Consider the following 26,886-nt stretch of genomic DNA (forward strand, 5'->3'; position numbering starts at 1 on the left):
GCTGTTACTAACCAGGGAAAGGGGGTGTGGGGGGTGACACTGCCCCTTGCTCTTGGCTTGGCCAGAATAAATATTAATGTCCAAAAAAGTCCTGAGAATGGCTGTGGGGTTGGGATGTAGGGTTTAGAGGAGCAGGGAGAGGTTTTCTGGGGCTGAAAATAAGTGTGGGTGGGCAGCTAGGCTGTGTTTTAAGGGAACAGAGATGGATTTCAGCAGGGCTGGGGATGGTTCATGTTGGGCTGGAGATGGAATTTGGGGGGTGGGGATTGATATTTTGGGGCTTGGATGGGTTTTGGGAGACTGAGGAGAGGTTTTGGGGGCTTGGATGGATTTGGGGGGACAAGGGGCTGGGTTTGGAGGACTGGAAAATGGTTTTGGGGCGCTGCGTCATGAGAGACTTGGTTGGGTTTCAGAGGAACAGGGAAAGGGTTTAGGAGGCTGGAAATGGGTTTTCAGGGGGCTGGGATGGGTGGGGGGAAGGGGCTGGATCCATTTGGGGGGGACCAGGGATATGGTTTGGGTTTGTGGGTGGATTCTGGGAGAGCAGGGCTGGATTCGGGGCGTCCAGCGCTGGGTCTCAGGGCGCTCCTCCACCCAGGCTGCTTCTGCTGTGACATCATCCACAGAAGGTGCTGTCACGGCGGTGCTGGAACCCACAGTGCTGAGAGGTTGGGCTGGGACAGGTGTCCCCAGTCCCCGCTGGGCACTGAGCAGTGGGATCCTGAGCCCCTGGCGAGGAGCCGACCCACCATGGTGACACTGGTGGTAGGTGCCGAGTGCTACGACCTGGTGGCCGCGGTCGGGAAGGGGACCTTCGGGCAGGTGACCCAGGGCCAGCGCAGGAGCACCGGGGAGATGGTGGCCGTCAAGATCCTGAGGAACCACGATTACAACGGCCAGATGGTGAGGAACGAGCTGAGGCTGCTGCAGGCCCTGCGGGAGGGGGGCGCGGAGGAGTCGCACATCGTCCGTTTCCTCGAGTCCTTCAGCGACACGGTCTGGACCTACCTGGTCTTCGAGCTGCTGCAGCAAAACCTCTTTGATTTCCAAAAGCAGAACAACTTCTCACCGCTGCCCGTCCGGCACATCCGCACCATCACGGCGCAGGTGCTGGCGGCGCTGGTCAAGCTGAAGGAGCTCTCCATCATCCACGCCGACCTCAAGCCGGAGAACATCATGCTGGTGGACCACTCGCGCTACCCGTTCCGCGTCAAGCTCATCGACTTCGGCTCGGCCATCCTCCTCCCCGAGGTGTGCCGCGTCCAGAAGCCCTACATCCAAACCCGCTTCTACAGAGCGCCGGAGATCTTGCTGGGGTTGCCCTTCTGCGAGAAGGTGGATGTCTGGTCTCTGGGCTGCGTGATGGCCGAGCTTCACTTGGGCTGGCCGCTCTACCCCGGCAACAACGAGTACGACCAGGTGCGCTACATCTGCTCCACCTTGGGACTGCCCCGGGGCGAGCTGCTCTGCGCTGCCCAGAAGACACAGTCCTTCTTCCGACGGGTCCCGTGCTCTGTCGGTACCTGGCAGCTCAAACCACCGGCGAAGGTGATGGCGAAGCCAATGGAGAGGAGGGTGCACGTCTTTTCCTCGCTGGATCAGTTAGCGGCGGTGAACCTCTGCCTGGTGTCTGATCCCGACCAGGAGGAGCTGGCCAAGCGCTGTGACCTGTACGGGATGGTGGAGCTGGTCAAGAGGATGCTCACCTGGGACTCGCGCGAGCGGATCTCGCCCAGCGCTGCCCTGCACCATCCCTTCATCTCCATGCAGGAGGTGAAGTCCCGCTTTGAGGCCACGCAGTACTACCAGCTCAGCCAGGAGGACCTGAGGCTATCCCGTATGGATTCTAGCAGAGCCGGAGATCTTCCCTGGCATGGAGAGAGGTGCCTTCATCCCCACTGGCCAGGGTGGCTTCCAGAAGGCCGTTGCCCAGACAGGCGGGCTCAGCCTGGCCGAGCTGGCTGGGGACACCAACAGCAAGAACCAGCAGGACGTCTGCCAAGCCCCCAGCCCCACACACTACGGCAGCCAGTGCCACCAGCATCCCTGGTGTCCCAAGCCAGAGCCCACCAGCGGCCACTTGACTGTGCTGGGGCCTCCCAGCAGTGTGGAGCAGCACGGCCACTGCAACGGCCCCGTCGTCGGTGGCATCGTGGAGCGGAACCTGCGTGAAAGACGGTACAGCTCATCCCGTGCCAAGGTACAGGCACAGGGAGGGGGCTCCTGGGCACAGGCACTCTGGGACAGTGGGTGCTTGGGATCCCTCGGGTGCTTGGGGTGCTTGGTGCCCCATGTCCCCTGGTGCTGCGTGTTGTGGGTGTTCAGGGTCCCTGGTGCCCACGGTCCCCACAGAGGAGGAGGAGGTGACACTCACCCCCTCCCCATGCTTTGCCCCCCCTGCAGAGAGCTCTGGTGACGCGGTGCGACCCCTGGAAGCCTTCAGGGATGTGGAGACCAGACGCTGGGATGATGCCACAGTGTCCAGCACACTTCTCCTGCCACAGAGCTGGTGACATCCCCAGCACCACTGAGCCCCCGTGGCAACCCTGGCACGCACCCTGGCAGCCCAGAGCTTGCAGGAGACCTTCCTCGTCCTCATCCCCAGGCACCCCGGACACCAAAACCCAGCGCCTTGCTGGTGGAGACCACGGCCAGGACTGCACCAAGACACACTGTGCTAGATGCTCCCGGCTCTGTTTTTCCCATTGATCCCCCAATAAATGGTTTTGCCAAAACCTGAGCATTTCAGCTGATTCTTTGGCCGGGGAGGTTTGGCAGGGCCCAGAAATGACCCCAGGACTCGAGGCACCTCAGCAGTGCCCAGCACAGGGTGGGGGCGGTCACTGTCCTGGTCCCACTGGCCACACTGCGGCTGGTACAAGCCAGGTGCCAGTGGCCTCCTTGCCCATCTGGGCACACCTGGGCTCACGTTCAGCCGGTGTGTGCCCAAGTGGGCGGGCAGAGAAGCGGGCAGGGCTCCCCGGCCGGACCAGCCCCGGGGGCTGCGGACAGAGCGCGGTCCTGAATGGGGACACCGCCCGGACACTCCAGACACCCTGGACATCCCGAACACCCTGGAAATCCCGAACACCCTGGACATCCCGAACATCCCGGACAGCCCGGGCATCCTGGACACCCTGGACATCCCGGACACCCTGGACATAACGAACACTCCGGACATAACGAACACTCCGGACATCACGGACACTCCGGACATGGCCACGGCCCCAGCCCCGGCCCCTCCCGCTCCCCGCCCACCCCGTCCCGCCCCCCTGCCTGTCGGTTCCGCTTCCACCGCCTCTTCCCCTTCCTGCGGAGGTTGCCGCGATGTCGGCGCTGGCGGCGAACCCCAACAACCCGGTGGTTTTCTTCGATGTCACCATCGGCGGGCAGGTGCGGGGAGCGGCCGTGCCCGGGCAGGGGCTGCGGGGCGGGCGGGGGTGTCGGGAGGGAGGTGGGTACGGGGGGACCCCCAGGGCTCACCTGGCCCCTGTGTCCCCCCCAGGAGGTCGGCCGCATGAAGATCGAGCTGTTCGCCGATGTCGTTCCCAAAACGGCGGAGAACTTCAGGTAAGGCTTTTGGGTGCAGGAATGTTTTTTTTTTTGGGTGGCAAAGGGATTACCTGCCCTCCCTCCCCGAACTGCTGCGCCTGCTTTGCGTGTCTCTCTTTACCAGAGATGCTGTGCTGGTGTCCTGGTGCCCCAGGGAAGCCCATCTGGCTGCAAGGGGAAGGACTCCAGTCCCCCTCTGGTTCCTCTGTGGAGGCTGTGATGTGCCCGGTCCATGTAGAACAGTACCCTCAAAAGTTCACACGTGCCTGACACTCTGCTCTCTTTTTTTGTTTTCCAGGCAGTTTTGTACAGGTGAATTCAGGTAAGTGGGTTAGAGTGTCCTTTTAGGTGGCCCACTGGAGAAGCAGAGCTGGATGAGGTGGAAGAGGGGCTCGCCTGGAAGTTTTGCATGTTGTACCAAATGAAAGAGTTACAGAAATCTGCTCTGAGGAGATTGTGGGGGGTCTCTGAGAGCCATGGAGGTGACAGGTTTTTCCTTTTGGATGTGACTCTTTGTGCCAAGGAGGCTCTAAAAAGCCCTATCTGCAAACCCCACCTGCTCGTGCTGCACTTTGCAGTGGGATCCTGTGAAGATGGTGGTGTGGGTGTTGCAGGGTACCAAGTCATTTCATGTGCAGAGCACATTTGAGGACTCCTTTTGCCTCCAACAGGAGGCAAATTGTATTTCAAGGCAGCTGCTGATGTGCAGGGCAACCTTTGGGACTCCGAATTCTTGTGGGGGTTTTGTGTTGGGATATCCAGTAAGTTGAAAGGATTTTCCTTTTTACTTCCTTACAGGAAAGATGGTGTCCCTATAGGTTATAAAGGAAGCACTTTCCACAGGTAATTCATCTGCTTTTCAGGCACTAAACAGCATCCTGACCCAGATGGGGTTTTGGGACCTGCCTCGAGGCATTAGTGGTGTTCGAGGCATTTGTGGGTCATGGCTAGTGTCACCCTCCTGTGCCTTTGGGGGATCTGGGGGTGCTGTCAGGTGTGTATGCTGGGGTCACTGGGAGGAATCCCCTGTTCCTGGTGTGCCACATGAGAGATCATTGTCTGGCATCTGGTGGAACAGCAATGGGGTCCCAAATGACCTGATATCAACCGCTGATTTGTTGCAGATTTCAGGCTGCAGCACTCACAGACTGCTGTTAACTTGTGTTGCACAGCCAGGCAGAACTCCTTTTTACCTTTCTGATGCGTTTGTCCTCCAAGAACTAAGTGCTGTTTCACTTCTTTAGGGTAATAAAGGATTTCATGATCCAAGGAGGCGACTTCGTAAATGTATGTACTCCTGCATCCCTTTTGTCCTTTTGCTACGTTGTACAACATGCAGCTGTTTCCAAGGGTCCCTGCTGATTTATGGGATCTCTTCCTTTTTTGAGGTGTGCAGTAGTAACTGGAGGTGTCCTCACAGCATTACTGCCACCTTACTGCAAGAGGCATTAATGTACTTGAAAACAAATCAAGTGTCTGGTGCAAGAGGTCATTTAAATCAAAACTAACTTTTTGTTAGTGAATTGTCTGGAAATAGAAAAGGGTTTGTGTCCGCAGTGGTGGTTGTGCTCTGGCTTGGATGTAAGCAGAGGGGAAGGCTGAAGTGCCACAGGATCTCTTCACTGTCCTGGGACCCAGTAAAATTACTTCATTTCTTGAAGTGTTTCAAAATATGTGGGGAGTCATAAAGGTTTTTTAATATAAAACTTGGCTGTATGAAAGTCACTGAGAGAACTGACCGCACAGTGGGTGTCTCAGCCACACCAGACTCTGAGGGAGTTGCTAATTGTGACCCTGCCCAGGCGTCCCAGTGGGCTTTATTACTTCCCCTGCAGCTCAGCAAGCTTTACAGATTGCTCCACTATTTGGAATTTCTACAGTGTGTTTATTACAAAGCCACCTGGGGAGCAAGCACAGTCACACCGACCTCTGAGACCTGGTGTAAGCTCCTGGCTCAGAGCTGACAGTTCAAGTAAGCCAGGAAGAACAGGAGGAAAAGAAGCAAGAGCTGGGCAGGCAGAGCAAAAGATGTGGTATATTAATGAATAAAGATCAGGTATGTTAAGCAGAAAGGCAAGGAAGGGAGAGAGGTTGCAGCCAGGCAGAAGAAATGGGGCTGAAGCAACACAGAAGGAGAAAATCAACACAGAAATGGAATTAACTGTCAGGATAGTAAATTTAAGTGACCGTCCCAGAGATACCTGTTTGCATTACTTCTACAGCTTTCCCTGGAGGACTCCTCACCACAGCATTTTAAGGCCATTCTGCTGAAGGGTCCCTGCTCAGTCCTTTTGGCGTCATACAGGAGTGATCTGAACTTGTGGGCTGTCAGAACTTACAACCTGCAGCTGTCACAGCCCACGCTGCTTTCATTTATAAATGCCTTGAGATCTGAGTGCTCGGGCTTATAGTTAAATACAAGATGTTTTGGACTTGGTGGAAAGTACAGCGAAAACTAGAAAAGCTATGTTTAAGAAATTGTCCCTGCAGAACAGGGAGATTGCTTCCCTGTTCCCAGTAAAGTCACACAAAATAAGGTGAAATACATAAACCCACCTGGAGCCGACTTTTTCCATGCAACCACTTCTGCTTTCCTTGTCATACCAGCCTGTACTTCTGTGTCCCCTGCCTTTTCCCTGTCAAGTCCAAGTGGGTCTGTACCAAGCAATCTGTAGCCTCCACCTCACTCTGGGAGGCTTGGACTTAACCCTTACCACCCCCCGTGGGTTTCTGCCAACACTTGGATGGTGAACAATGAACTGTGTAGTTAGAAACCAGTTGCTGTTCCTGGTCAGAAGTGAGACAGTGACTGTGTTCACTGCTGGTGCATATAAATGGCAGTACAGCATCCACTTTGGGCTGAGTTTGACCCCTTCCTCTTGCTTGGGGTTTTTAAATTTAATTTTTAAATCGAATTGTTCTGCAGCAGTTGCCACAGAACAAATATTGTGGCTGACTGGGCACTTCTCTCGTGCAGGGAGATGGCACTGGAGTAGCCAGTATATACAGGGGTCCTTTTGCAGATGAAAACTTCAAGCTGAAACACTCTGCTCCTGGCCTGCTCTCTATGGTGAGTGTGAAATAATGACACTACAGACTAAAAAGCTTTTGGTACTTTCTCTGTGCCTTTTTCCCAAGTGTATACACGTTATTTGCTGAACAGCAGAAATCCCCACCACTGGGTATGAGGTCTGGAAGACCTGCTTTGTAACTCCCAGTCAGAAGGCTACTCATGGGTTAATATCTTGAGTTACTCACTAATCCTGATCCTGCATCATCCTTTCTTTGTTGCCTGTTGGAGCTCTGGGACAGGCTTGATCAGCTTTCAGAACAGCCTGATTCTTACAGTTTTCTTACAGTGGAGAGTGGTGGTGGTTTTTTCTTCCCTAACACTGTTATCAAGCACTGACCTCGGCAAGGATGAAACAGAGATATTTGGGAGTTCCAAAGCCACAGCAGTGTCACCAGGGTATCTTTCATGACAGACTTTCCTGTTCAACAGAGTAAAGAAACTGCAGCCATTGTGTGTTGTCTGGTAGGAACAATACCCTGACTTTTAGGAGAGGAAGCAAATGGAGCCAGTGCTTCAGCGTTCCTCTCCACAACTGCTTCTTCTCCAGCTCTTTCAGCTGCTGTGACCTTAAAAATGCTTAGGGCATTCATCATTTGGATTAGTTATTCACCCAATTCGAAACATGGCCCAAAAGGTGGTGTCATGGCACAGACAAGCAGCTTTAGTGGCTCCTGGTTGTCAATATTGCAAATGAACTCCAGTGTTGCAAAGATGTTTTCTTAACAGAGTGCAAGTGCTCTGGGTGTTGCAGAACTAAATTTCACATCTGCATCTCCCTTTTCCTGGGAACCCTGTGCCAACAGATAATTACCTTTCTCATCCTGATCAGTGGAACAGACACCTTGGTTTTATTTTTATTTTAATATTTTTATTTTATATTTTTATTTTATTTTTATTCTGAGGAAACCTCCCAAATAGCAGAAATCACCTGCTTTTTTTTTTTTTCCCCCCTTTCATTTTTCCTCAGGACGATACTGCAGCCAATAAGCACTCATCATGGAAAAGTCCAGCCTTTTTTCAGGAGTGTGCTCTAGAGCCTGGACTTCAGCAGAGTCTTGTGCTGAATGAGCCTCTGTAGAAATAAAATAAAAAGTTGCTGACATGGCTGTTGCACACACACTGGCGTGACCAGATGTGTATCTTGCTTCCTTTGGTTTGTGTAGCGAAAAGCTAAAAATAAGCTGGTCTGAAGTGACAGCTCTTTCTTATGTGAGATGTGTCTGCCTTCAGTTTTGGCCAGTCTGAAACTGTAGATTTGTCGTGTCTTGCCATTCTCAACCCCCAGGCGAACAGCGGCCCGAGCACCAACGGCTGCCAGTTCTTCATCACGTGCTCCAAGTGTGACTGGTTGGATGGGAAGCACGTTGTGTTCGGTGAGTGCCTGCAGCGGGGTCCTGGAGTGCCAGCTCAGGGGCATCCCTGGGGGGCAGCTGTTAAAATAAACTGTAGAGAGAATCGTGGAACCCCCTCAGCTGGGAGGAACCCACCCAGTGGAGGATTACTGTGTCCCACTCCTGGCCCTGCACAGGACACCCCAGCCATCCAACCCCGTGCCTGAGAGCGTTGTCCAAACACTCCTGGAGCTCTGGCAGCCCTGGGGCCGTGACATTGTCCTGGGGAGCCTGTTCAGTGCCCAACCACCCTCTGAGTATGGGCTGCTCGTTCTTCCCTTCTTGCTTGTGCTGGTGCTTGCTTGTGCAGCCTGATGTTGTGATGGATCGTGGTTGAAATGAATCGCTTTTTTCCCAGGTTAGCTTTAATCCAGATCAGTTCTGTGATTGTGTTGCTACACAAGTCCTTTTGCCAGTGCAGGTGGCACAGACCAGTCAAGGGATCCCTTTCCATTCCACTGTCAGAGAGGACTGAGCTTTCAGCACAGTTTTTGGACAGTAATTCTGTGAAACCACATCTGCTAGCTTGCATTTACTGCTGCTTGAGCTGTGGGAATTCCAGGCCAGCCTTAAGCTGATGTCCTACTTACTGCTCCCCCCAATTCTTAAGTAACACTGATATTGCTCATTGCCAGGTTTGCATCATTGCAAGGGTTGTGTTGCTAGAGAGGTGGTTTGTGCTGGATGGCAGCACAGCTGGTGGCAGTAGGTCTCAAACCCCAGATTTCTACACAGACCACCCCCTGCCGTGGGAAAAGGCACCTAACCTGTGCTGAATGTGGAAAATATTTGAAGAGGGATCATTTCCTTTATCAGTTTAAAGATCAGTTACAAACTCCAGAGTGCCCAATAGCTACACACTGCACAAGGCTTTTCAGGAAGGGCAAAAATGCATGTAGCTGTGATGGGGGCGGGGGGAGCAAAGGTAAAAAACCATCCATATTGAAGCAGATAATTTTTCTCATTCTAGGTAAAATTGTCGATGGGCTGTTGGTCATGAGAAAAATTGAAGTAAGTTTGAACCCGCCTGTTTCTCCCTGAATGTCCACGTTGGGAAGCGATGTACAGGATTAACCAGAGTTGTCCTGCTCTCTCCAGCTGTCTGTTTACAGGATGCCAGGGAATACCAGTGTCGATAACTGGTATTATCGGTCGTCATCGTTGTAACGTAGCAGGAAATCTGGTGAAGCACAGGCTGTATGGGTTGGCTTTGGAAGTGCTGGTCTCTCGTGGCTGGGGTAGCCTCTGAGCGGAAATTGCGTTCTTGGGGCTTTATTTGCTTTTGCGTTTGTTCAGGAAGCCGAATTAAAAAGTTGTTCCATCAGCAGCCCAGACGAGAGTGTGAAGCATCTCACTTCTGTGCCGCTGCCTGGGATTATTCAGTGGGTGCAAAATCATCAGTTCTGCTGATCCGTGATCAGCATGTTTAATAAGAAAAATTAAACTAATCTCCTGATGGGCTTCCAGGAGCTGAAGATAAGCTCGGTCGGGGTGGGGATTGCTGCCAACGTCGCGCGTGGTGTCACGGCAGGATAATGGGTAGATTTAACGAACAGCAGTGAGCTCTTTGAGACACTGACTCCTTGGCACACATGTGGGATAACGTGCATGAGAGCCTCTAATCTAAAAAGTGGGGCAAGCACAGAGCTGTTGGGTACTGGGAGGAGCTGTACAGCATGGGGTAACCTGTGTGCTGCTGGAGGGTTGTGGTGAGCCTGCTTTGGGTATCGCTGCAGTGAGAGCAAAGTAAAGGAAATTTTATAGCTCAAGGAAGAGTCCAGCATATCGAGGGGTGCAGAATGAGGGTGGCTTTGTCACTGTCTCTTCCCTTTCTGTATGAATACAAGTTTGTTTTGCTTGTGGCAGCTGTTTTTAGTAACTGTGAAAGATTTAAGCCAGAGCAGCCTCAAGTGACACGATGCCTGCTGCATCTCATAAGGGGCTCTCCAGTTTTTGCTCTGTTCTTTCCCTCCTATTCAGAGGACCAGCCTCTGCTCTGTGTCCCAAACAGAGAGAATTCACCAGCTTATGGCTGGGCCTGTTGCCAAAATACCTAACGGTGCTTCTTTGTGCCTCAGAATTCCCTGTTTCCCATGTTACACAAACGTCTCTTAGCCAGTCTTCCAGGACGTGTCACTGGCTGGGTTTGCTGTGCTTCTGTGAGGTTCAATGTTCCATATTTGTCTGTCCCCAGAACGTGCCCACGGGTCCCAATAACAAACCCAAGCTGCCAGTTGTGATCTCTCAGTGTGGGGAAATGTGAAGAGCGATGCAGGAGCAATGTGGTAAGTCTCAGTCTTCCCAGGGACGGTGCCATGAGCCCTGGGCTGCTCTTTGCTTTTCTCTACAAACACCAGAGGCAGCACAGCAGAGAGGAGGTTTTGCAGCTGCAGCCAGGGGGGAGGTGGGGTTGTGGGAGCTGTTCCTTGGATGGAGTTAGACTGCCTTGAGGCCTCAGCTTTAGAAAGTGGATGAAAAGCAACTGCAGCAGGAATCCAGCTGGCATTACCCAGGCAGTCTAGCAGGGGACAGGCCTCGCTTTGACCTGCAGGTTGGAGAACTCTCCAACTACTGCAAAAAGCAGAGCATCCATGGGTGGGGCAGGCAGGGATCAAGAAAAGGAGAGGAGAAAGGGAGGAGTTGCCTCCTTGCTTGGTACAGCTGTAGGACCCCTGCCACTGAAGGACCAAGGAATTATCTTACACAGTTTTACCTGAACTTGAAAAAAATACCACTGTCCTCATCTGAAGGGAGACATTTCCACTATTTACTGTTATTCAGGCTTCTTTTTGGTTAAACCAATAGGCTCAGGCTAACATGCAGAATTCTGTTGCCATTTGTCTGCTCACTTTACTGTAAAAAACACAAGTATTTAAACAAATCTCTCTAGATTTCAGTGTGTCGGGCTGCAGCTTGTCAAAAACCTGTATTAGCCTTATCATTGCTCATTTTTTCCAAATATCAGCAGGCAGGCAGGCTCTGACAAAATCAAATCCCCGCAATTTTTGATCCTCCATTAAGTGATTTCCAAAGACAGCTGGAATTGCCCATGAAGACACATTCCCTGCTTACATAAATAAAGTCTTAGAGATCTGCAGCACCTCAGAATCTTGGGGGCTCCTGCTATTTGATGAAGTGACAGCAGGGAATGTAATCATTCTTCCATTCCCCTGGTACTTCTGGTGGCATTTACAGGCTCTTGAAGATAAGGACAGCCTTGCTAACAGGCTTTCTTGCAGATGGGCAGAGCAGTGCTGATGGGCTGGGTCCCCTTTAGGGTTGTCCTCAGGCCCAGACTTGTTGATCATTTCAGTTTGGAGTACATGATCTCTGGCCAGCGTCCAGCTTGAGCCTGGAAGCTTTTCATTCCCAGGGGCAAGGCTGGTGCCACCTTGTGCATTTCCCAGCCAGGTCTTAGGAACAGCCTTGCTGCACCCTGATGTCTGAGCTGCCTGGGGATGGGAATGGCTTTAGCCTTGCCTTATGTCAGACAGCCACACCAGCTACTTGTCAAGATCCCTGAAAATCAGCTGGGGGAGAGACAGGTTTTAAGGGTTTTAAGTTCAGAGGCAGATGCAGTTGCCCAGCAGGCAGACCCAGGAGGGCTCCTGAGTTCTCTGGCTGATGAAAGCTGGTGTGAACAGCAACTGGCACTCACTTAAAATCACCGTGTGGCCCCCGGTGTCAGTGCACAGCCTTGCTGTCCCAGGATGGGTTGGGAATGCCTGTCCAGCATTCCAGACCTGTTTTCTTCTCTCTTTCAGTGTTCCTTCACCAGTGGTTACACCTGTGCAGTTCCAACTCCAGCTGGCTTCCACGCTGCCCTGCAGGCCAGATCCACGCTCTTGATGTCCTCCTGAAATGATTTGATAATGGGCATCATATATTTTTATTTTGTTCTTTCGCATTTTGAAATGTAAATAAAGAATTTTTTTTTTAAAAAACATGTGTGCAGTGCACATCAGTTAACACGTGTGGGAATGAATTCTCCTCCAGGTGAGAAGGGCTGTAGCCTCTTCAGCAACATGCATTTTCCCTGGCTTGGTCAGTTGGGAACATTTGCTGTGTTATTGAGGGAGAGAAGGGGTGAAAGGAGCTGGACAGAGCTGTGCTGTACCAGGTAACTGAGGCTGCCTGGCATCTTGGGAATCTCCAGAACCCTTCTGTGTGCAGCTTTACTGAGGCACATGGAATTGGTACGGCACAGATTCTACTACTGTGAGTGAGTGCTGGGCTCTGAGGTGAGTTCTGATGTAAACAAGTGTCTGTCAGCTGTCCCCAGGACGTGGTGGCACCAGGCCATGGGGCTGTTCCACACCACGGGGTGTTGGAGCAGTTCACCAGGTGCTACAAGGGTGTTAGAGCAGAACTGTAGGCTGGGAAACAGAGGATGGTGATGCTGCAGGAGTGAAATTGGGGCTGCTCGTCCTGTGTGGTGCAGAGAGCGCAGCTGAGGCTGTAGGTTGGTGGAAAAACTGCCTTTCTTCACCCAGAATGGGGCTGGCAACTTGCCCACCTGCAGGGCTCCAGCAGGAGCTTCTCATCCAGCTGTTTAAGGGTAAAGGATTTAGGGGAGAATCTCTTCTGTCATGTGCAGGTGCTTCATCCCATTCTGAGAGGTCCCATCCTTGGGCAGCAGGTTTGGGGTGCACTCTGTGCCTGAGCTGGGTGAGCCCACTGGTGACGTGCCAGAGGAAGGTCCCACAGGCTTGGCTGTGCTCTTTCTCTCCTGGCTCTTTGAAGTCCTGGCAGCAGGCTCTGGCTCTCAGGACTCCCACTGTCCTCGTTCCTGGGGCTGCACAGCTGCCGAGGACACGCTTCTCTGCAGCCCCAGGGATCTCACCTCGTACCTGCAGAACATCAAGCAACAAAAGGAGCACAAACACGCCAGCTCTTTCCTCCCCAGCCCCACAAATGCTTTGCAGAGGGCTCTCTCCTGTGAGAGGAGGGTTGGAGGTTCCCAACAGGCTGGCTCAGGTGCCTCAGGGAGCTCTGCCTGTCAGTGCAGTGCTGAAGTCTGCCCTTCTGGTTGCTGGTGCCCAAATTCACCACTTTTTCACCAGGGAAACCAGTTTATTTCTGGGTCCAGGCTCAGCAGCAGCACTTTTTCAGCCTGATGTATTTATATCACTGACATCAGCTGGTCTCACTCCCTGCATACAGGGGTCACGGAGCTTCCCCAGATTAATTAACAGCAGCAAATCCATTACCGCCTCTTTGAATGTTGTTCCAATGGCTAATTATATCCCATTACATTTCTCTTCAACATGGAATGTGCAGGGTTTCAGCTTTCCCGCTTGTGTGTCTTGCTCCTTACCTGCTGGCTGGAAGTTTTCTCAGAAACCACATTTTTGGATTGAATTCCCCCACGATGATGTCATATGTAGCAAGGCCTGGAATCTCCTGCTGTAGAGCAGGTGATGGAGCTCCTCTCCAGCATCTGCCTCCAGCTGTGGGTGCTGCAGTGGGAGGGGGTGTCTCTGATGGCCTCTGTGTTTCTCTGAGGGTCAGAGAGGCTTCAGGCCCCCCCCAAAGACATTGTTGGGGCCCGCAGTTTCAGCTGTAGGTGCATGGCCCTGACATTCCCACAGGCTTCCTCGCAGAGCTGGGAGTTTTCTCCACCATTTTCTCGTTCTTGGATCTCTGCACGGTGCATTCCCTAATTCCCATTCTACTCTAAGATTATTTTTCAGATGACTCACTAAGCACCATCCAGTTTTGACATCATTCCAGCTTCTTTATCCAGGTCATCATCGCGGTGCAGATCCTTGTGGGACCATGTTTTCAAGCTCTTCCCTTTGTCAGCCGAGCTGGAGATCGAAGTGAAAAGATGCCCAAGGGAGCTGGATGGGACCAGTGTTCATAAACCCCCATGGGTTGTTGTGGTTGGGTTGACCTTGGCTGCATTGGAGTCCCTCACCTGGCCATGGAATGCGGGGAACTGGGATAGAGAAACCAGACAGTGATTCGTGTGTATGATGCTGGAAGTGCTGATCCTGAGGAGACACACGTTGGTTGCAAAAACAGTTGAGTGATGGGTCATGTCCCAGAGACCTGGTGACCTCTGCCTCCTCTTATGTGGGAGAGATGGCCTAGACAAGGGCAGGGCTGGGATTCTGTGGCCAACAACCACTTTTTTCAAGCGCCCAAGGAGAGTAAGTTGTTTTCAAGGATGGTGGTTTTCCCCCTGGAGCTTCCCTCTGGGGAACCCAGCAGAGATGTTGGGTATCTCCAATCTGCTGTAAGGTGAAGATATAGGGGAAAAGAAAGAAAGGGGAGATGAGAGGTGGTGGTTGGAGAAGGGCTCCAGCAGGGTGAAGGACCCAGCAGTGATGCTTTCCCGACAGCCTGGGTGGGCAGAAGGGCTTGGGGTGAGGAGCTGCCCCTGCACCTCTGGGAAAGGAAGCATGGATTGCTTAAGGAAAAGCCAATTTCCCAGGGGTCTGCTTGGTGCTGCTGTATCAGGAATAGTGTGGCCAGCAGGACCAGGGAAGTGATTCTTCCCTGTGTTGGGCACTGGTGAGGCCTCACCTCAAGTGCTGTGTCCAGTTCTGGGCCCCTCAGTTCAGGAAGGACATGGAGGGGCTGGAGCAGGTCCAGAGAAGGGCAACGAGGCTGGGGAAGGGTCTGGAGCACAAGTGCTGTGAGGAGCAGCTGAGGGAGCTGGGGGACCTCAGCCTGGAGAAGAGGAGGCTCAGGGGAGACCTTATTGCTCTCTGGAATTCCCTGACAGGAGGGGGTAGCCAGGTGGGGGTCAGGCTCTTCTCCCAGACAACCAGTAGCAGGATAAGAAGGCACAGTCTTAAGCTGTGCCAGGGAGGTTTAGGTTGGACATTAAGAAATTCTTTACAGAGTGAGTGCTCAGACTCTGGAATGGGCTGCCCAGGGAGGTGGTGGAGTCACCACCCCTGGAGGCGTTTAAGGAGAGACTGGATGTGGCAAAGAGGCGGTATTGGGTCAAAGGTCGGACTTGATGATCTCAGAGGTGTTTTCTAACCCAGTTGATTCTGTGATTTGCACAAGGCTCATTTCCCACCGGTAATTAACACTTTCCAGGCCCTTTCTGCCCATCACGAACAGGAGCCCAGGGAGCCCTGCCTGCACAATTGCTCTGCCCTGGTGAAATGCTGAGGCCCGAACAACAGGCCCTGATGAACCTTCCAACCTAATGTTATGTTTAGCCAAAATTCTATATAATCCTTAGTAAAATAGGTTAAGACTACACCTGTTCAAACATTTATGCTTGTTAGTAAGATATATTGGTATTTGTTTATTCGTGAAGATTTGTGTCTGCTCATTAAGGAGAGTCAGATATTCTCCACATCGAGTTAGCGATGGAAGCTTGTTTGTTTAACAGCATAAAAGGTGGACCCTCTCACAGCAGAGCTGTAGACCACACCTATGGGTGAGGATTGGGAGTGGATTTCCCTTTCCCCTTGATCAGGGGCTCCCCCGGGTCTGGATGATGGCAATGTATCAAAGAGATAATAACTGGTGATGTATCTTTCTTAATCCCCATGGACACCCTATCCAATAATGATCAGGTGCATTGCTAAACTTATCCTTTTATAATTCTCTGCTTCTTCCGCAGTTCTTTGCTGTTTTGCGCTATGGTAAATTTACACGCTTATTCTTTAAAGTTGGTGTCTGTGTTTCTTCTGTGCTGACTGACCCTCGTCCTCTGGCAGAACACCCGGGGATTCTTTACAAGAAAAGGGAGGCCGCTCAGGGTGGGGCGTGAGGGGTCCTGAGGGGTTGTGAGGGGCTGGGGGGGCTCAGGAGGGACCGCGGGGCTCCAGGAGGTGCCGTGAGGGCTCGGGAGGAGCCGTGAGGAGTCGGGAGGGGCCATGAGGGGCCGGAGGGGTTGTGAGGGGATGGGGGGCTCAGGAGGGACCGCGGGGCCCTGGGAGGGGCCGTGAGGGCTCGGGAGGAGTCGTGAGGGGCCGGCAGGGCTGCGAGGGCTCCGTGAGGGTCCGTGAGGGCTCGGGAGGAGTCGTGAGGGGCCGGCAGGGCCGCGAGGGTCCGTGAGGGTCCGTGAGGGCTCGAGAGCGTGGGCGAGGGCCGCGAGGGTCCGTGATCCCCCGTGGGCAGACGCGGGCGCCGCCGCCACATGGCCGCGCGCACTTCCCCGCTCGCGCCCGCCGGGGGCGGGCCCGCCGGCCATAGCGGCCAATCAACGGCCCGGGGGCGGGGACTCGCGGGCCGGCCGGTGAGGAGCGCGAGTCTGGCGGCCGCGGGGCGCACCCGGCCAATGGGCGCGCGCTCCCGCCGGGACGGGCAGGGGCGGCCGCCAATAGGGTTGGGGCGAGGGGGCGGGCGGTGGGGCGGGGAGGGCCAATGGGGTGGCTCACCGCTTAACGGACAGGACGGTTGGCGAATCGCGCGGCGCGCGGGCGGGGCGCGCGGGGTGGCTAGCCGGTGCGCGCCGCCATTGTGGCCAGTTCGATCGGTATCGGGAGCGGAGAGCGGAGCTCAGCGAGCCCGGAGCAGGGAGCAGCCCCCCGCCCCCAACGGCCGGCCTCAGTCACCATCACAACCGCGGGAGGGCGGCGCGCGAAACAGCAGTCACCACCACCGTCCGCACCGAACAAGCCGCCGCCATGAGCAGCGAGGCCGAGACCCAGCCGCCCGCCGCCGCCCCCGTCCCCGCGGCGGCCCCCGCCGCCGCGCCCGCCGACTCCAAGCCAAACGGCGGCACCGGGAACGGGGGAGCGGCCTGGCCTCGGCGGCGCCTCCCGCCGGCGGGGACAAGAAGGTCATCGGTGAGGGCGGGCGGGGTCCCCGGGGAAGGGGGGAGGGGAAGGCGGGTGGGAAGCCCCGATTTCCCCCTGATTCCCCCACTGCACGGCTGAGGGCGGCGCGCTCCTGCTGGCTGAGGGGCGGCGCGCCCCCGCTCGAGCGGGAGCGCGCGGCGGCCGTTGGTCGGCTCCTTTTCCCCCCGCCTCGCGCCCCGCGCGCGCCGCCGGCCCCGCGTGCCGGGGTGGGGGCGGGGCGGGCGCAAGATGTCCGCCACGCGGGGCCGCTGTGCGCGCGCCCCGCCACGTGCCCCCTGACGCGCCGCTCCCCTCCTCCCTTCCCCTTCTGCCCCCTCCCTCCTTCCCCCCTTTTACCTCCCCTCCCCGCAGCAACGAAGGTTTTGGGAACAGTGAAATGGTTCAACGTGAGGAACGGTTACGGCTTCATCAACAGGTGAGCGCCTCCCGGGGTGGTGGGGGGGGGGCCTGTCACGGCGGGGAGCGGGCGCGGGTGACGGCGGGGCGGCGGTGGCTTCCTCTGCAGAAGGAGCTGGGGAGAGGTGCCCTTCCTCTGACCCGCTCGGGGCTCACCGGGTTGGCTTTTGAGTCCTTTTACCTGGAGCCTTTACCTTACCTTTTACCTAGTGCTGCGCTCTGTCAGCGAGTGTATTTCCACGGCGATGTGTCTTCATGTCACAGTCGTTTCTTATTTGTGGTGGTTTGCGGTTTTTTGGGGGGTTTGTTGCGGGGTTGTTTTGTTTTGGTTTTTTTTCTTTTTTTTAAATATGAAAGTACAGTGGTAGCTGTCAGTATGCTGATGGTATTGCCTTTTTTTGTCTTAAGAATGTAAAAGTATACTGGTAGCTGTCAGCACACACGGTATTATTTGTTTGAACTCCTGCTTGGAGTTCAGACAATGCAAGCAAAAATTTGCTTTGAGGACTTGGTAGTTTGCAAGTGCTGCTCTCATGAGAATTCCCTCTATTAACACGTGGAGCAAAAGGAGCACAGTTCACATTGTCTGTTGCCTCACTGGGGTGTATGGGCAGGTCTCAAGAAACAAGTGCCCCAAAGATTCTTTTTATGACGGTAGTTGATGTGAAAGAATAATTCGAACACTTCGGGAGTTGTGTGAATTCTTAAAATAGGCCTATCAGGGAGAGGAGGCCTGAAAGTGCTCTGCAAACCAGTGCTCTTAAAAAGTGCAATTCTGGGGCCTGTCACTTGAAGGGGCCTTCCCTGGGGAGTTGCCAGAGCTGTTCCCCTTATTTCCTGGTACTTCGAGCCCCCCAGTCTTGGAATGTGGCTGAAGACTGGGGAATCCCCCTTTAGGGCAGCAAGTGTAGTGCTTTTATTGGGCCTTTTATTACACTTGGGCTTAAACACTGCCTTTTTGAACTGTCTGTTACTTTATGAGCTGGTCCAAAGTGTCTGCCAAGCTCCTGACTCGGTTTTGTGTCTGCAGCTTTACAGACTTGCCTCCCAGTCAGCCCAGTTTGCGTTGCTCATGCCGTGTTCCAGCTCCCAGCCTTGTACAGTCACCAGTGCCTGGGAGCTGTCGTGTCTTGGGCGCTGGAAACGCCTCCCAAGTCCCAGCCACAAACCCCACCTCGAGGGAAGGCTTTTCCTGTTCCCTCAGTAGTGGAAATGCTCGGTGATGTCAGTCTTGTGAGGAAGCAGCAGCAGCTAGTTAAGACATCCGAGTGGCTTCCCTAGTCATTACTTTGGCAGCTGTTTAATCCCCGAGGTTGCCGTTCGTAATGAGAAACCCAGCATGATCTGCTGTTATCAAAAGATTAGAGCCGCGGCCTGGGAACCGAACGGGAGGACATTTCCTCACATTTCCTCAGCTCTGGAATCTGCCTGGCTGCAGGGAAGCCGTGCGGGAGCCCCTGCCCGTGGCTCTGCTTCAGCCAGATCTGCTCGCAGATAAACTGGGCTCTGGAGCAGAAATCGGCTTTGATGTAGGTGCCCGCACACCGAAGGTATTTCCTGCCTGCTTGTAATGATAGAAGTGCGTTTCTGCTCCGAAATAGGGGTTTGATTTCTGAGTCTTTGTCGATTGTTTTCCATGGTTGTCAAAATAAGAACTGGGCGTGCAGGCCGCTGGCTTTGTCCTTACCCGAGCTGGTGTTTGGTATTGTCCAGCCTGGCCTTTGATGCCCTGCTGGATTTCACAGTGGAGTTATCTCAGTCTGTTGGCTTGTCTGATTCCTTTTTCAGTTTATTCTTATGGATTAAAGATGTGAATGAGAGAGTGGCTTTGTGCAAAGATCAACTAAATGGCTTGTTGGTCCTTCGGAATAGGGGTTTTTCTTGTACCCTTCCTACTGCTCCACCATCCACACAACAGCACACTTACTGCTTCCAGGTGTGCTTGCTGGAAAACAGCATTGGGAATGGTGTGGCCAACAGCATGGGGCTGTGAGATGGCCTAGTGTGTTTTTTATCTGTGTGTGCACTGTTAGGCTCTGGGTGACCCAGTCAGTCATCCATCTAAAACTCAGATATCCTCTTAAATGGAAGCTGCATTTGGAAAAGGAGTTTAAAACCAAGCATCTGCTCTGGTTGGGCAAAACTGCTTGTGGAACATAGGGGATGAACACTTCCTACAACCATTTTTGAGCTGAGGCTGAAGGAAGGGGCTCAGCATTTTTACTATAAATGTTACTGGGCTCTTGGGAAGGTTTTCAACTTTTGGGCCTGTGTTGTGAAGAAGAGTCTTTAGGCTCTGGCTTTGCAAGGGCTTCTGAGTGCTGCATTGTGGGGCCTTGAAGATGAGATCAGAGTGGCTCTGCTCTGCTGCCTTTGGCTGCCTCTTCCCAGTAACCTTTGGGGCTTGTAGGTATCAATTCCATGGGAAACAAGGTGGCTTATTTTTACTGGTGGTGTCTGACAGAACAGCCATAGCTTTGATGGAGCTTTTGGAAAAAGTCTTAGTTGTCAATTCTCACTTTTTAAAGCCAATGGTGAGGAGCACCTGGCTTTATCTTCTAAAAAAACAACAAACCAAGCATTCTGTTACCCATAGCTGGGAGCTCTCCAGTTCTGAGCACATTTTGACACAAGCTTACTTATGTCTTTAACCAGTCCTTCTAGGAAATAAAAGCCTCTTCCCTGTTGGTTCAAACTGTTCCATTCAGTAATGAAACACCACAAGGGTGGGTTGGTGTGATGGGAGCTGGGATGTCTGTGTGTCAGGAGCAGGGGGAGATGGCTTGTGCAGCTCTAATCTAACCAGTCCAGGGGTGTTTCTGCACCTCCTCAGAGCAGAACAGAAACTTGTGACCAGAGCTGGTTGCCTCGTGGCAGTTGTGGAAGGTCTGCCATGATCATGGTGAAGGATGGATGTTCTTGGGTCCTTGTTGATACAGACCTGAGCTGTTTTCTGTTTCTCAAGAGGGGAGATCCAGGGCTGACTGACCCTGCTGCACTCATGGGCAGCTGGTGGTGCTGTTCCTCGAGGCTGAGGGGATGTAACTGGGACTCCAGTGGCGAGGGCACAGCTGCTTCCAGAGGCTGCAGAAGGCATTCCCCCACAGAGCACTGCCAGGAAGGAGTGACTGGTCCCTTTCAGGTGTTCAAACACCTGCATCCTTTGGATGTGAAGGATAGAGGAGTGTGCAGGAGTGAGGAGGAATGTGCCTTACTGGGCTTGAGTGCATGCACAGGCTTCCTGCATGCAGTAAGCTGGTAGGAACTAGTTGAGAGCAGACTGAGCAAGGCTGATGCTCAGAGTCTGTTGTCATGATAGATTTGCATTTTGACTCCATGCCAGAAGATTGAATTTTTAATTTACTGTGCATTTCATTCATGAATCTCAACTTCCTGTTGTCTTGCAGGAATGACACCAAGGAAGATGTGTTTGTCCATCAGGTAAGAAAAAGCTCCTTGAAACTGAAACATGTCCCCTCTCTGAAATTCCCTCTGCCTGACCCATGTAAGTAGGATTGAAGTGGGAGAACCTCATGTGTTCTCCGTTACTTGAACACAAACACCTGCTGCTCTATTACATTGCAAGTAGAGCCTGGATTTTGTGTGTCCACATGAGGTACATGGGGCTGAGGTGATGTACAGGGATGAGAATTGCCACTGTGTGCTTGGGGATAACTGCTTGGGTCCAGTCTCCTTGTAGAGTGGTTAAGTAAGCATCTGGAAATAAAGTTACATGAAAAGCTTGCAGCAGGGAGAGAAATTAATTGGGCTGTCATAGGGATGAAGTGCCAGTGAAGCTTTTTTTCCCTAGGAGAAACTTTTATAGATTTTATTGCTCTAGGCTTTCAGTGAAAATCTACAAAGATTTTAATAGGGACTTCCTCAGTTTAGCAGATAAGTATCCTTAGATATAATGTATGGTGAGCAGGGTTAGCCTTAGCTTAGCCCTTTGATTGGCAAGGCTGTAGTCAGCAGTGTGCTTTCACCTTTTCTGTCTTAGGATCTCTTGTCAGGAAACAGCCCACAAGGAATTCTTAGTGGAGCATGGTTTACTTCTGGCATTTAGGAGTCCATGGATCATCCTTTTGTCTCAAATTAGGGATGCGCTGCTGATGTTAACACAGAGGGAAGGAAAAGCAACCCCTGGAAAGTGTTTTCTGTTTGATTTGTCAGCTCTCAGCTTCTTGCTTGTTCCATGTCTAAATTACCAGCTGTTAGAGGCGTTGGTTTGTGAGAGATTATTGTGTAGTGGGCAGTGGAGAAAGGCTGAGCAGGCAGGGACCTGTGCCCTGAGGGGAAGCTTTCAGACCTGATTTGCAAGTAGGGTCACCTGTGAGTGACCTTGACTTACTAGTCATGTTTCAGGGCTTGTCATGTAACTACTGTCTGTGTTTCTGAAATCACAGTTGGGTAATGATTTGTTTTAATGTAAGAGTTTTTACAATGAACTAGTTTTAGGGGTCTAATCTGAAAGAAATCAGCTTGTTTGAGAAGCTCCAGCTGTGTCTGTCATTCCCCATCCCTGTTATCTACCTTGGTTCTCACAAGAGCTGTTGGACTGGCTGCTGTTGTAATAAGGCTTTCCCTAAAATCACTGCTGTATAGGCTGAGACTTGTGGGCATGTTTTTCCTTGGATTTTGTTCCGTTTAGGAGAGAAAAAATCTAGTCAAATTGTGCACTGAAAATTGAGTCAAAACCAGAGGATTGTCTGCTGGCATCTGTGAAGGGCCAATCCTTGGTGTGTCATATACAGCTAGAGTAGATTGGGGATTAATTGGTAAATCCTGCGGTGGAAGCCTCAGGGGAAGAAACCTCCTGATTTCTGTCCATTGCTGTGTTTCTACAGTATGGGACCCAGAGGCTGCTGTGTCCTGTGGTGGTGTGGGAAAGGGTGGAGGGCTGGAAATCCAAAGGGGTGATTGGAAAGGCTGATGCATTGCTGTATGTGCTTCAGGGGAACGTGTAGCTGCCACGGTGGTGTTGAATGCTAAACTCTGGTCAGGAATCCTGTGGCCGGTGTGTGGTGTGGGAGTTTTGTTGTTTGTTTTCAAGCTGCTTTCTCAGCCAGCAGACAAATGTGTTGACAGATGCTTCCAGTCAATGGTAAAGCTGTTGCACGTTTCAAATAGGCCAGAACTGTAGTAACAGAGGTGCATTTTGTGGCTTCCTTGATTTTCCCAATGGTTCAATTGTTTTGTTGGGAGTACAGATCTTTCTCCTAAGATGAGAAATTTAAATATTTAGTAATCTTAAAAAAAAAAAAAAAAAGAAAAGTCTTCATATGTACTCCTTTGTATTCTCATGTTGTGCCTGCACTGTTGTGTTGTTAGACTGCCATAAAGAAGAATAACCCCAGGAAGTACCTCCGCAGCGTAGGAGATGGAGAGACCGTGGAGTTTGATGTGGTTGAGGGAGAAAAGGTAAACACATCTTCTCGGGTGTCAGAGCACACATGGAAAACTCGGACTGCAGGCTTTGGTGTGGTGCCTGTGGTTTGAGTCGATGCCTGATGACATCCGAGGAGGTGAATGGTTTTTCATTGCTTCACAATGTGGCTGTAAATCGCTGCTCAGTGCTAGACTGTGTTGTGCTGCAGCTGGTGGGCTGCCTGACTGTGTCCCTAACGCTGTCCCCACTCTTTAGGGCGCGGAGGCAGCCAACGTTACAGGACCTGGAGGAGTTCCAGTGCAGGGCAGTAAATACGCAGCAGACCGTAACCATTACAGACGATATCCACGTCGTAGGGGCCCTCCACGCAACTACCAGCAAAACTACCAGAACAGTGAGAGTGGGGAAAAGAACGAAGGAGCAGAGAACATACCAGAAGGTCAAGCCCAGCAACGCCGTCCCTATCGCAGGCGGCGGTACCCACCTTACTATATGCGTAGGCCCTACGGGCGTCGTCCACAATATTCCAACCCTCCCGTACAGGGAGAGATAGTGGAGGTAATGTTTGCCAAAGGTGTGGTGCTAAATAGTCTTGGTTGCTTTGGAGCAGGGTGATGGGACGTGGCTCTTGACGCTTCTCTTTTGGCACTCCAGATGGTTTTGCTGAGGTTTGGCGGTAAGATGAAATGCTGTAGGTTTTAAAGTTGTAGCTTTTTAAAAAACGGTGTGTTTGTATTTATGTGATTAAGTGAAAGGTTCTCCATCGTGTGCACACCTGTGCCCTAGAACTGCTGCCCACCTTGACTGAACCTGACACCTTTTCAGCTCCTTCCTCGTGGCGTGACGAGCTGTGGCGTTAACACACTTCTGCTTGGGGCTGAGGAGGTTGTGTGGCCTGATGTCTTGCAGGGTGCTGACAACCAGGGTGCAGGAGACGGCAGACCAGTCAGGCAGAACATGTACCGGGGTTACAGACCACGATTCCGCAGGTATGCTGGAGATGGGCTTCTGGTCTTACACTTGTCTTTCAGCAACAGAGCCAGGACATGGCGATGCTCAGATGCTGCATGGTTAAAGCCTAGCTTGACTTTCAGGGGTCCTCCTCGTCAAAGACAACCTAGAGAGGATGGGAATGAAGAAGATAAAGAGAACCAAGGGGATGAGACCCAAAGTCAGCAACCACCTCAACGTCGGTACCGCCGTAACTTCAACTACCGACGCAGACGCCCAGAGAACCCTAAACCACAAGATGGCAAAGAGACGAAGACAGCCGAACCACCAGCTGAGAACACGTCCGCTCCCGAGGCCGAGCAGGGCGGGGCTGAGTAAATACCGGCTTAACATCTCTACCATCATCCGGGTGCGTGGCTGGGGGCCTGGGGGTGCCGTTTGCTCACGTGCTTCTGATGCTTGTTTTTTTTTTTTAATTTGTACTTTACAAGGTTTGGTTTGTTCTTGCTCGTGTGTGCTGTGACTGACCTGTGACAGTGCCCACAGAACCGAACTGCGAGCCTTTGCTTTGCCAGTGGTGGTTCATTAGGAGGACTTAGTTGCAGGCTTTAATTGTCAGTGATGGAGTTACACTTAAGTAGTTCAGCCTTACAGCAGTGTCTGTCCACCCAGAAATTCAAACAGTGCAGGTGTAGTGACTCCTGTAGCCAGGAGAGCCAGGTCCTGGGGTTTACTGAGCTCATTCCCACAGGGGTGTTGGGTGGCAGTGAGACCTCTGAATCCATTTCTACGAAGTTGATGCAGAATTAGCAGGAGAGTCTTGGGAGGATCTTTTTATCTAATCAAAGTGCTGAGAAAAAGTGATCCTTTTGTCAGAGCCTGCAGGGACTGCGATTGCAGTGCTGAGGTGCCAGGCAGGGCAGGGCCCAAAAGCTGGGCTTGTTGCAAAGGAGCCTGGCAATGATTGGCACTTGTTTGGTGCTGATTTCTGAAGGACAGTTCTGGTGTTCATCTTCATGATCAGCACCTCCTAGATGAACTCTTAGATCATGGCCTTCAGAGGGACACCACAGTGGCACTTTGGTTCCTCTTGCTGTGGAGGAACGTTGGAGAATATTGGTTGTGGTTTCTGTGCTCTGGGCAGTGACTGAGCTGCGTGTGTTGGCAGAGCTGGTGGGAACAGCCATCCCCATGGCAGGGAGGGGGAGATGCAGGTGGATTTAAACTGACTGACTGTTCTCTCTGGGGTCCCCAGAGTGGTCTCTCTGGTGTTGGTCCTGTGGGGAAGGTGTTGGTGTGGTCTTGGCACTCAGAGCACCTCTGTCACCTGTCTGATCAGCCTTTTCTCTTCTTCTTTTTCAGTTTAGTCATCAAAGAAAAGACTTTAAGAAATGAAGAAGAAAACGAAATTCCAGCAATAAGAAATGAACAAATGAATTGGAACTGAAGACCTTAAGTGCTTGCTTTTTGCTGTTGACCAGATTACTAGAACTATCTGCATTATCTATGCAGCATGGGGTTTTTATTATTTTTACCTAAAGAATTCTCTTTTTGGAAATGATAAACACGTTTTTTAAAAGCCTGTTTTTTCTCAATATACCTTTAAAAGTTTGTAAATTGTTTCATATCTGGTCAAGTTGAGATTTTTAAGAACCTCATTTTTAATTTGTATGGAATATACGCCTGATTTTTTCAAGTCAAACTGCAAGCATCTGTTAATAAAGGTCTTAAAGAGTTACTGTGTGTGCTTGGGTGTTTTAAACCCACTTTTGTGTGGAAGGGTCTTAAGTGTTCCTAGAAAGTTTGGGAAAAAAAGATGCTTTATTCCTTGGGCATGTGGGTTGGGGGGGTAGAACACAAAAACTGAAGTGAAAAATCAATGAAGATGCAATTGAGTCCCACTGGAATGGGATGGGCAGGCATGGAGGGAGGGGAGTGCCTGGTGTGAGCAGTGTTTTTCCAACAGCTGTTTGCTGGGGCAGCTCAGCTGTGTCCCTGCTGGAATACAGCAGTCACAGAACTGAGGGGGTGTGAGGGTGCTTAAAAAAAAAGGGAAAGAAATACCCCAGAATCAGAGAATCCCAGATGGGTTTGGGTTGGAGGGACCTTAAAGCCCATCCAGTCCCATCCCTTGCCATGGGCAGGGACACCTTCCACTAGCCCAGATTGCTCCTTGATTTTCTGGGACACAGATCTGTTATCCCAGCAGCTGCTGCAGTGGTTGCTGGTGTCTTGCTGCTGGTGTGCAGGGAAGGGAATCTGGGGGTGAAACCAGGGTGCCTGGGTCGGCTGTAGCAGTAGCAACGTCCCCCAGATGTCCCCCAGCAGGGCAGGAGCACAGAGACCGAGCTGTGCCTTGTGCCCAAACCGGCTCTGGCTGTGCCCAAGTGCCGCGGTGAGAGCCTGGAGAGCGGGGCTGCTCCCCCAGAGCGTGAGGAATTGCCCACATGGAGCATGACTGCCACTGCAGAGGTGCTGCTGTCCAACAGCAGCTTTAGGGATGTTCCTACACACTAATTGTCTCTTCTGTGCTCCAGGCTTTGCTCTCTCCAAGCACCTTCTAACGCTCACACGTGCCTGTCCCCCAGCGCTGTGCCAGCTGTGAGCGTCCTGCCCTCTAGACATGGCTGTTGGACAGCAAACTGTCATTCCTGCTCCTTATTCCAGTCACTCAGCTTTAGCTTTCGGATTTCCTCCTCTCCCAGGTCCCTGGGGTGTTGCTGACACCGACAGCTTCTGCCCAGCCTCCCTGTGCTGTGAAGGTTTTTGTGTGAGGGTGAGAAGGAAGGAAATGAGCAGCAAACCAGCATTCAGTGACTAGGGGTGGAGAGGATGGAGTTGGTGGTGGGGTTGGATTCTGATTTGTTTTCATAATGGCTTGCAAGTGAAGAAGGATAATAATTCACTTGGAAAACAGAATTCCCATTCTGTGTGGTCTTTAAAACCGCACTCTGCAGGTAGAGCACCTCCCTCAGGCTTCAGACTGACTCACCTGCTTGTGCCTGATGAGTATGCCTGCAGTGTTCCCCAATGATCCCCCGTGAAAACACTGATAACTAAGTGCTCCAGACTCCTGGGTTTACCCAGTTTTTGAGACCAAACATCGTGTTGCCCCATGCCAGAGTGCAGGGGCAGCTTCCAGGGGGCTGGGGTGGGAGGGACCGGGGCCACCAGCCACGTGGAGTCAGTGTTGCTCTGTGCAGGAAAGGCTTCCCACTGAATTCCTCCAAAGTGTGGGCTGAGAAACGTCAGAGCAGCTCCTCTGCCCTCACTGTCCCAACAGCTTTCCCGGGGGACCTGGGGGCATCTTTTCTCAAAGCAACACTTCTCTGGGATTTATTTTCATGAAACCTGGCTGGA

At 52.4% G+C, this 26,886-nt stretch overlaps 3 protein-coding genes across 4 annotated transcripts; all 3 read left to right on the top strand.

Annotated features, from left to right (window-relative positions):
- The first annotated feature begins 750 nt into the window (after window positions 1–750).
- Window positions 751–2,743, top strand: HIPK4 (homeodomain interacting protein kinase 4). The gene is given in 3 exon segments (XM_050322466.1): window positions 751–1,857; window positions 1,859–2,200; window positions 2,404–2,743. Coding segments are annotated over 3 exon segments (1,755 nt in total). The 3' UTR covers window positions 2,710–2,743.
- Window positions 2,744–3,294: 551 nt separating this feature from the next.
- PPIH (peptidylprolyl isomerase H) lies at window positions 3,295–11,962 on the top strand. Of its 2 annotated transcripts, XM_050322539.1 has the most exons (10): window positions 3,295–3,393; window positions 3,506–3,570; window positions 3,851–3,874; window positions 4,351–4,395; window positions 4,797–4,839; window positions 6,530–6,622; window positions 7,911–7,998; window positions 8,987–9,027; window positions 10,211–10,301; window positions 11,781–11,962. In XM_050322539.1, the coding sequence occupies exons 1-9, from the start codon at window positions 3,328–3,330 to the stop codon at window positions 10,277–10,279; spliced, it is 534 nt and encodes a 177-aa protein (XP_050178496.1). In that variant the 5' UTR covers window positions 3,295–3,327; the 3' UTR covers window positions 10,280–10,301; window positions 11,781–11,962. The 2 variants fall into 2 exon arrangements, with proteins under 2 accessions (XP_050178496.1, XP_050178497.1); XM_050322540.1 differs by lacking the exons at window positions 10,211–10,301; window positions 11,781–11,962 and adding an exon at window positions 9,115–10,204.
- A 4,557-nt stretch (window positions 11,963–16,519) lies between these two features.
- On the top strand, window positions 16,520–23,935 carry YBX1 (Y-box binding protein 1). Its single transcript, XM_050322181.1, is given in 8 exon segments — window positions 16,520–16,722; window positions 16,725–16,778; window positions 17,142–17,205; window positions 20,594–20,627; window positions 22,518–22,607; window positions 22,831–23,133; window positions 23,485–23,564; window positions 23,670–23,935. Coding segments are annotated over 8 exon segments (966 nt in total). The 5' UTR covers window positions 16,520–16,616; the 3' UTR covers window positions 23,905–23,935.
- The last annotated feature ends 2,951 nt before the right edge of the window (window positions 23,936–26,886 follow it).

Source organism: Myiozetetes cayanensis, unplaced genomic scaffold (assembly GCF_022539395.1).
Source record: "Myiozetetes cayanensis isolate MyiCay16 unplaced genomic scaffold, myiCay2020 scf28, whole genome shotgun sequence".
NCBI classification, from domain to species: Eukaryota; Metazoa; Chordata; class Aves; order Passeriformes; family Tyrannidae; genus Myiozetetes; species Myiozetetes cayanensis.

Excerpts from the sequence above, each read along its gene's own strand:
- PPIH (XM_050322539.1), top strand. The coding sequence starts at position 3,328 with ATGTCGGCGCTGGCGGCGAACCCCAACAACCCGGTGGTTTTCTTCGAT. Across the intron at positions 3,394-3,505 it reads ATGTCACCATCGGCGGGCAG|GAGGTCGGCCGCATGAAGAT; the intron begins GTGCGGGGAGCG and ends TGTCCCCCCCAG. Across the intron at positions 6,623-7,910 it reads CTCCTGGCCTGCTCTCTATG|GCGAACAGCGGCCCGAGCAC; the intron begins GTGAGTGTGAAA and ends CTCAACCCCCAG.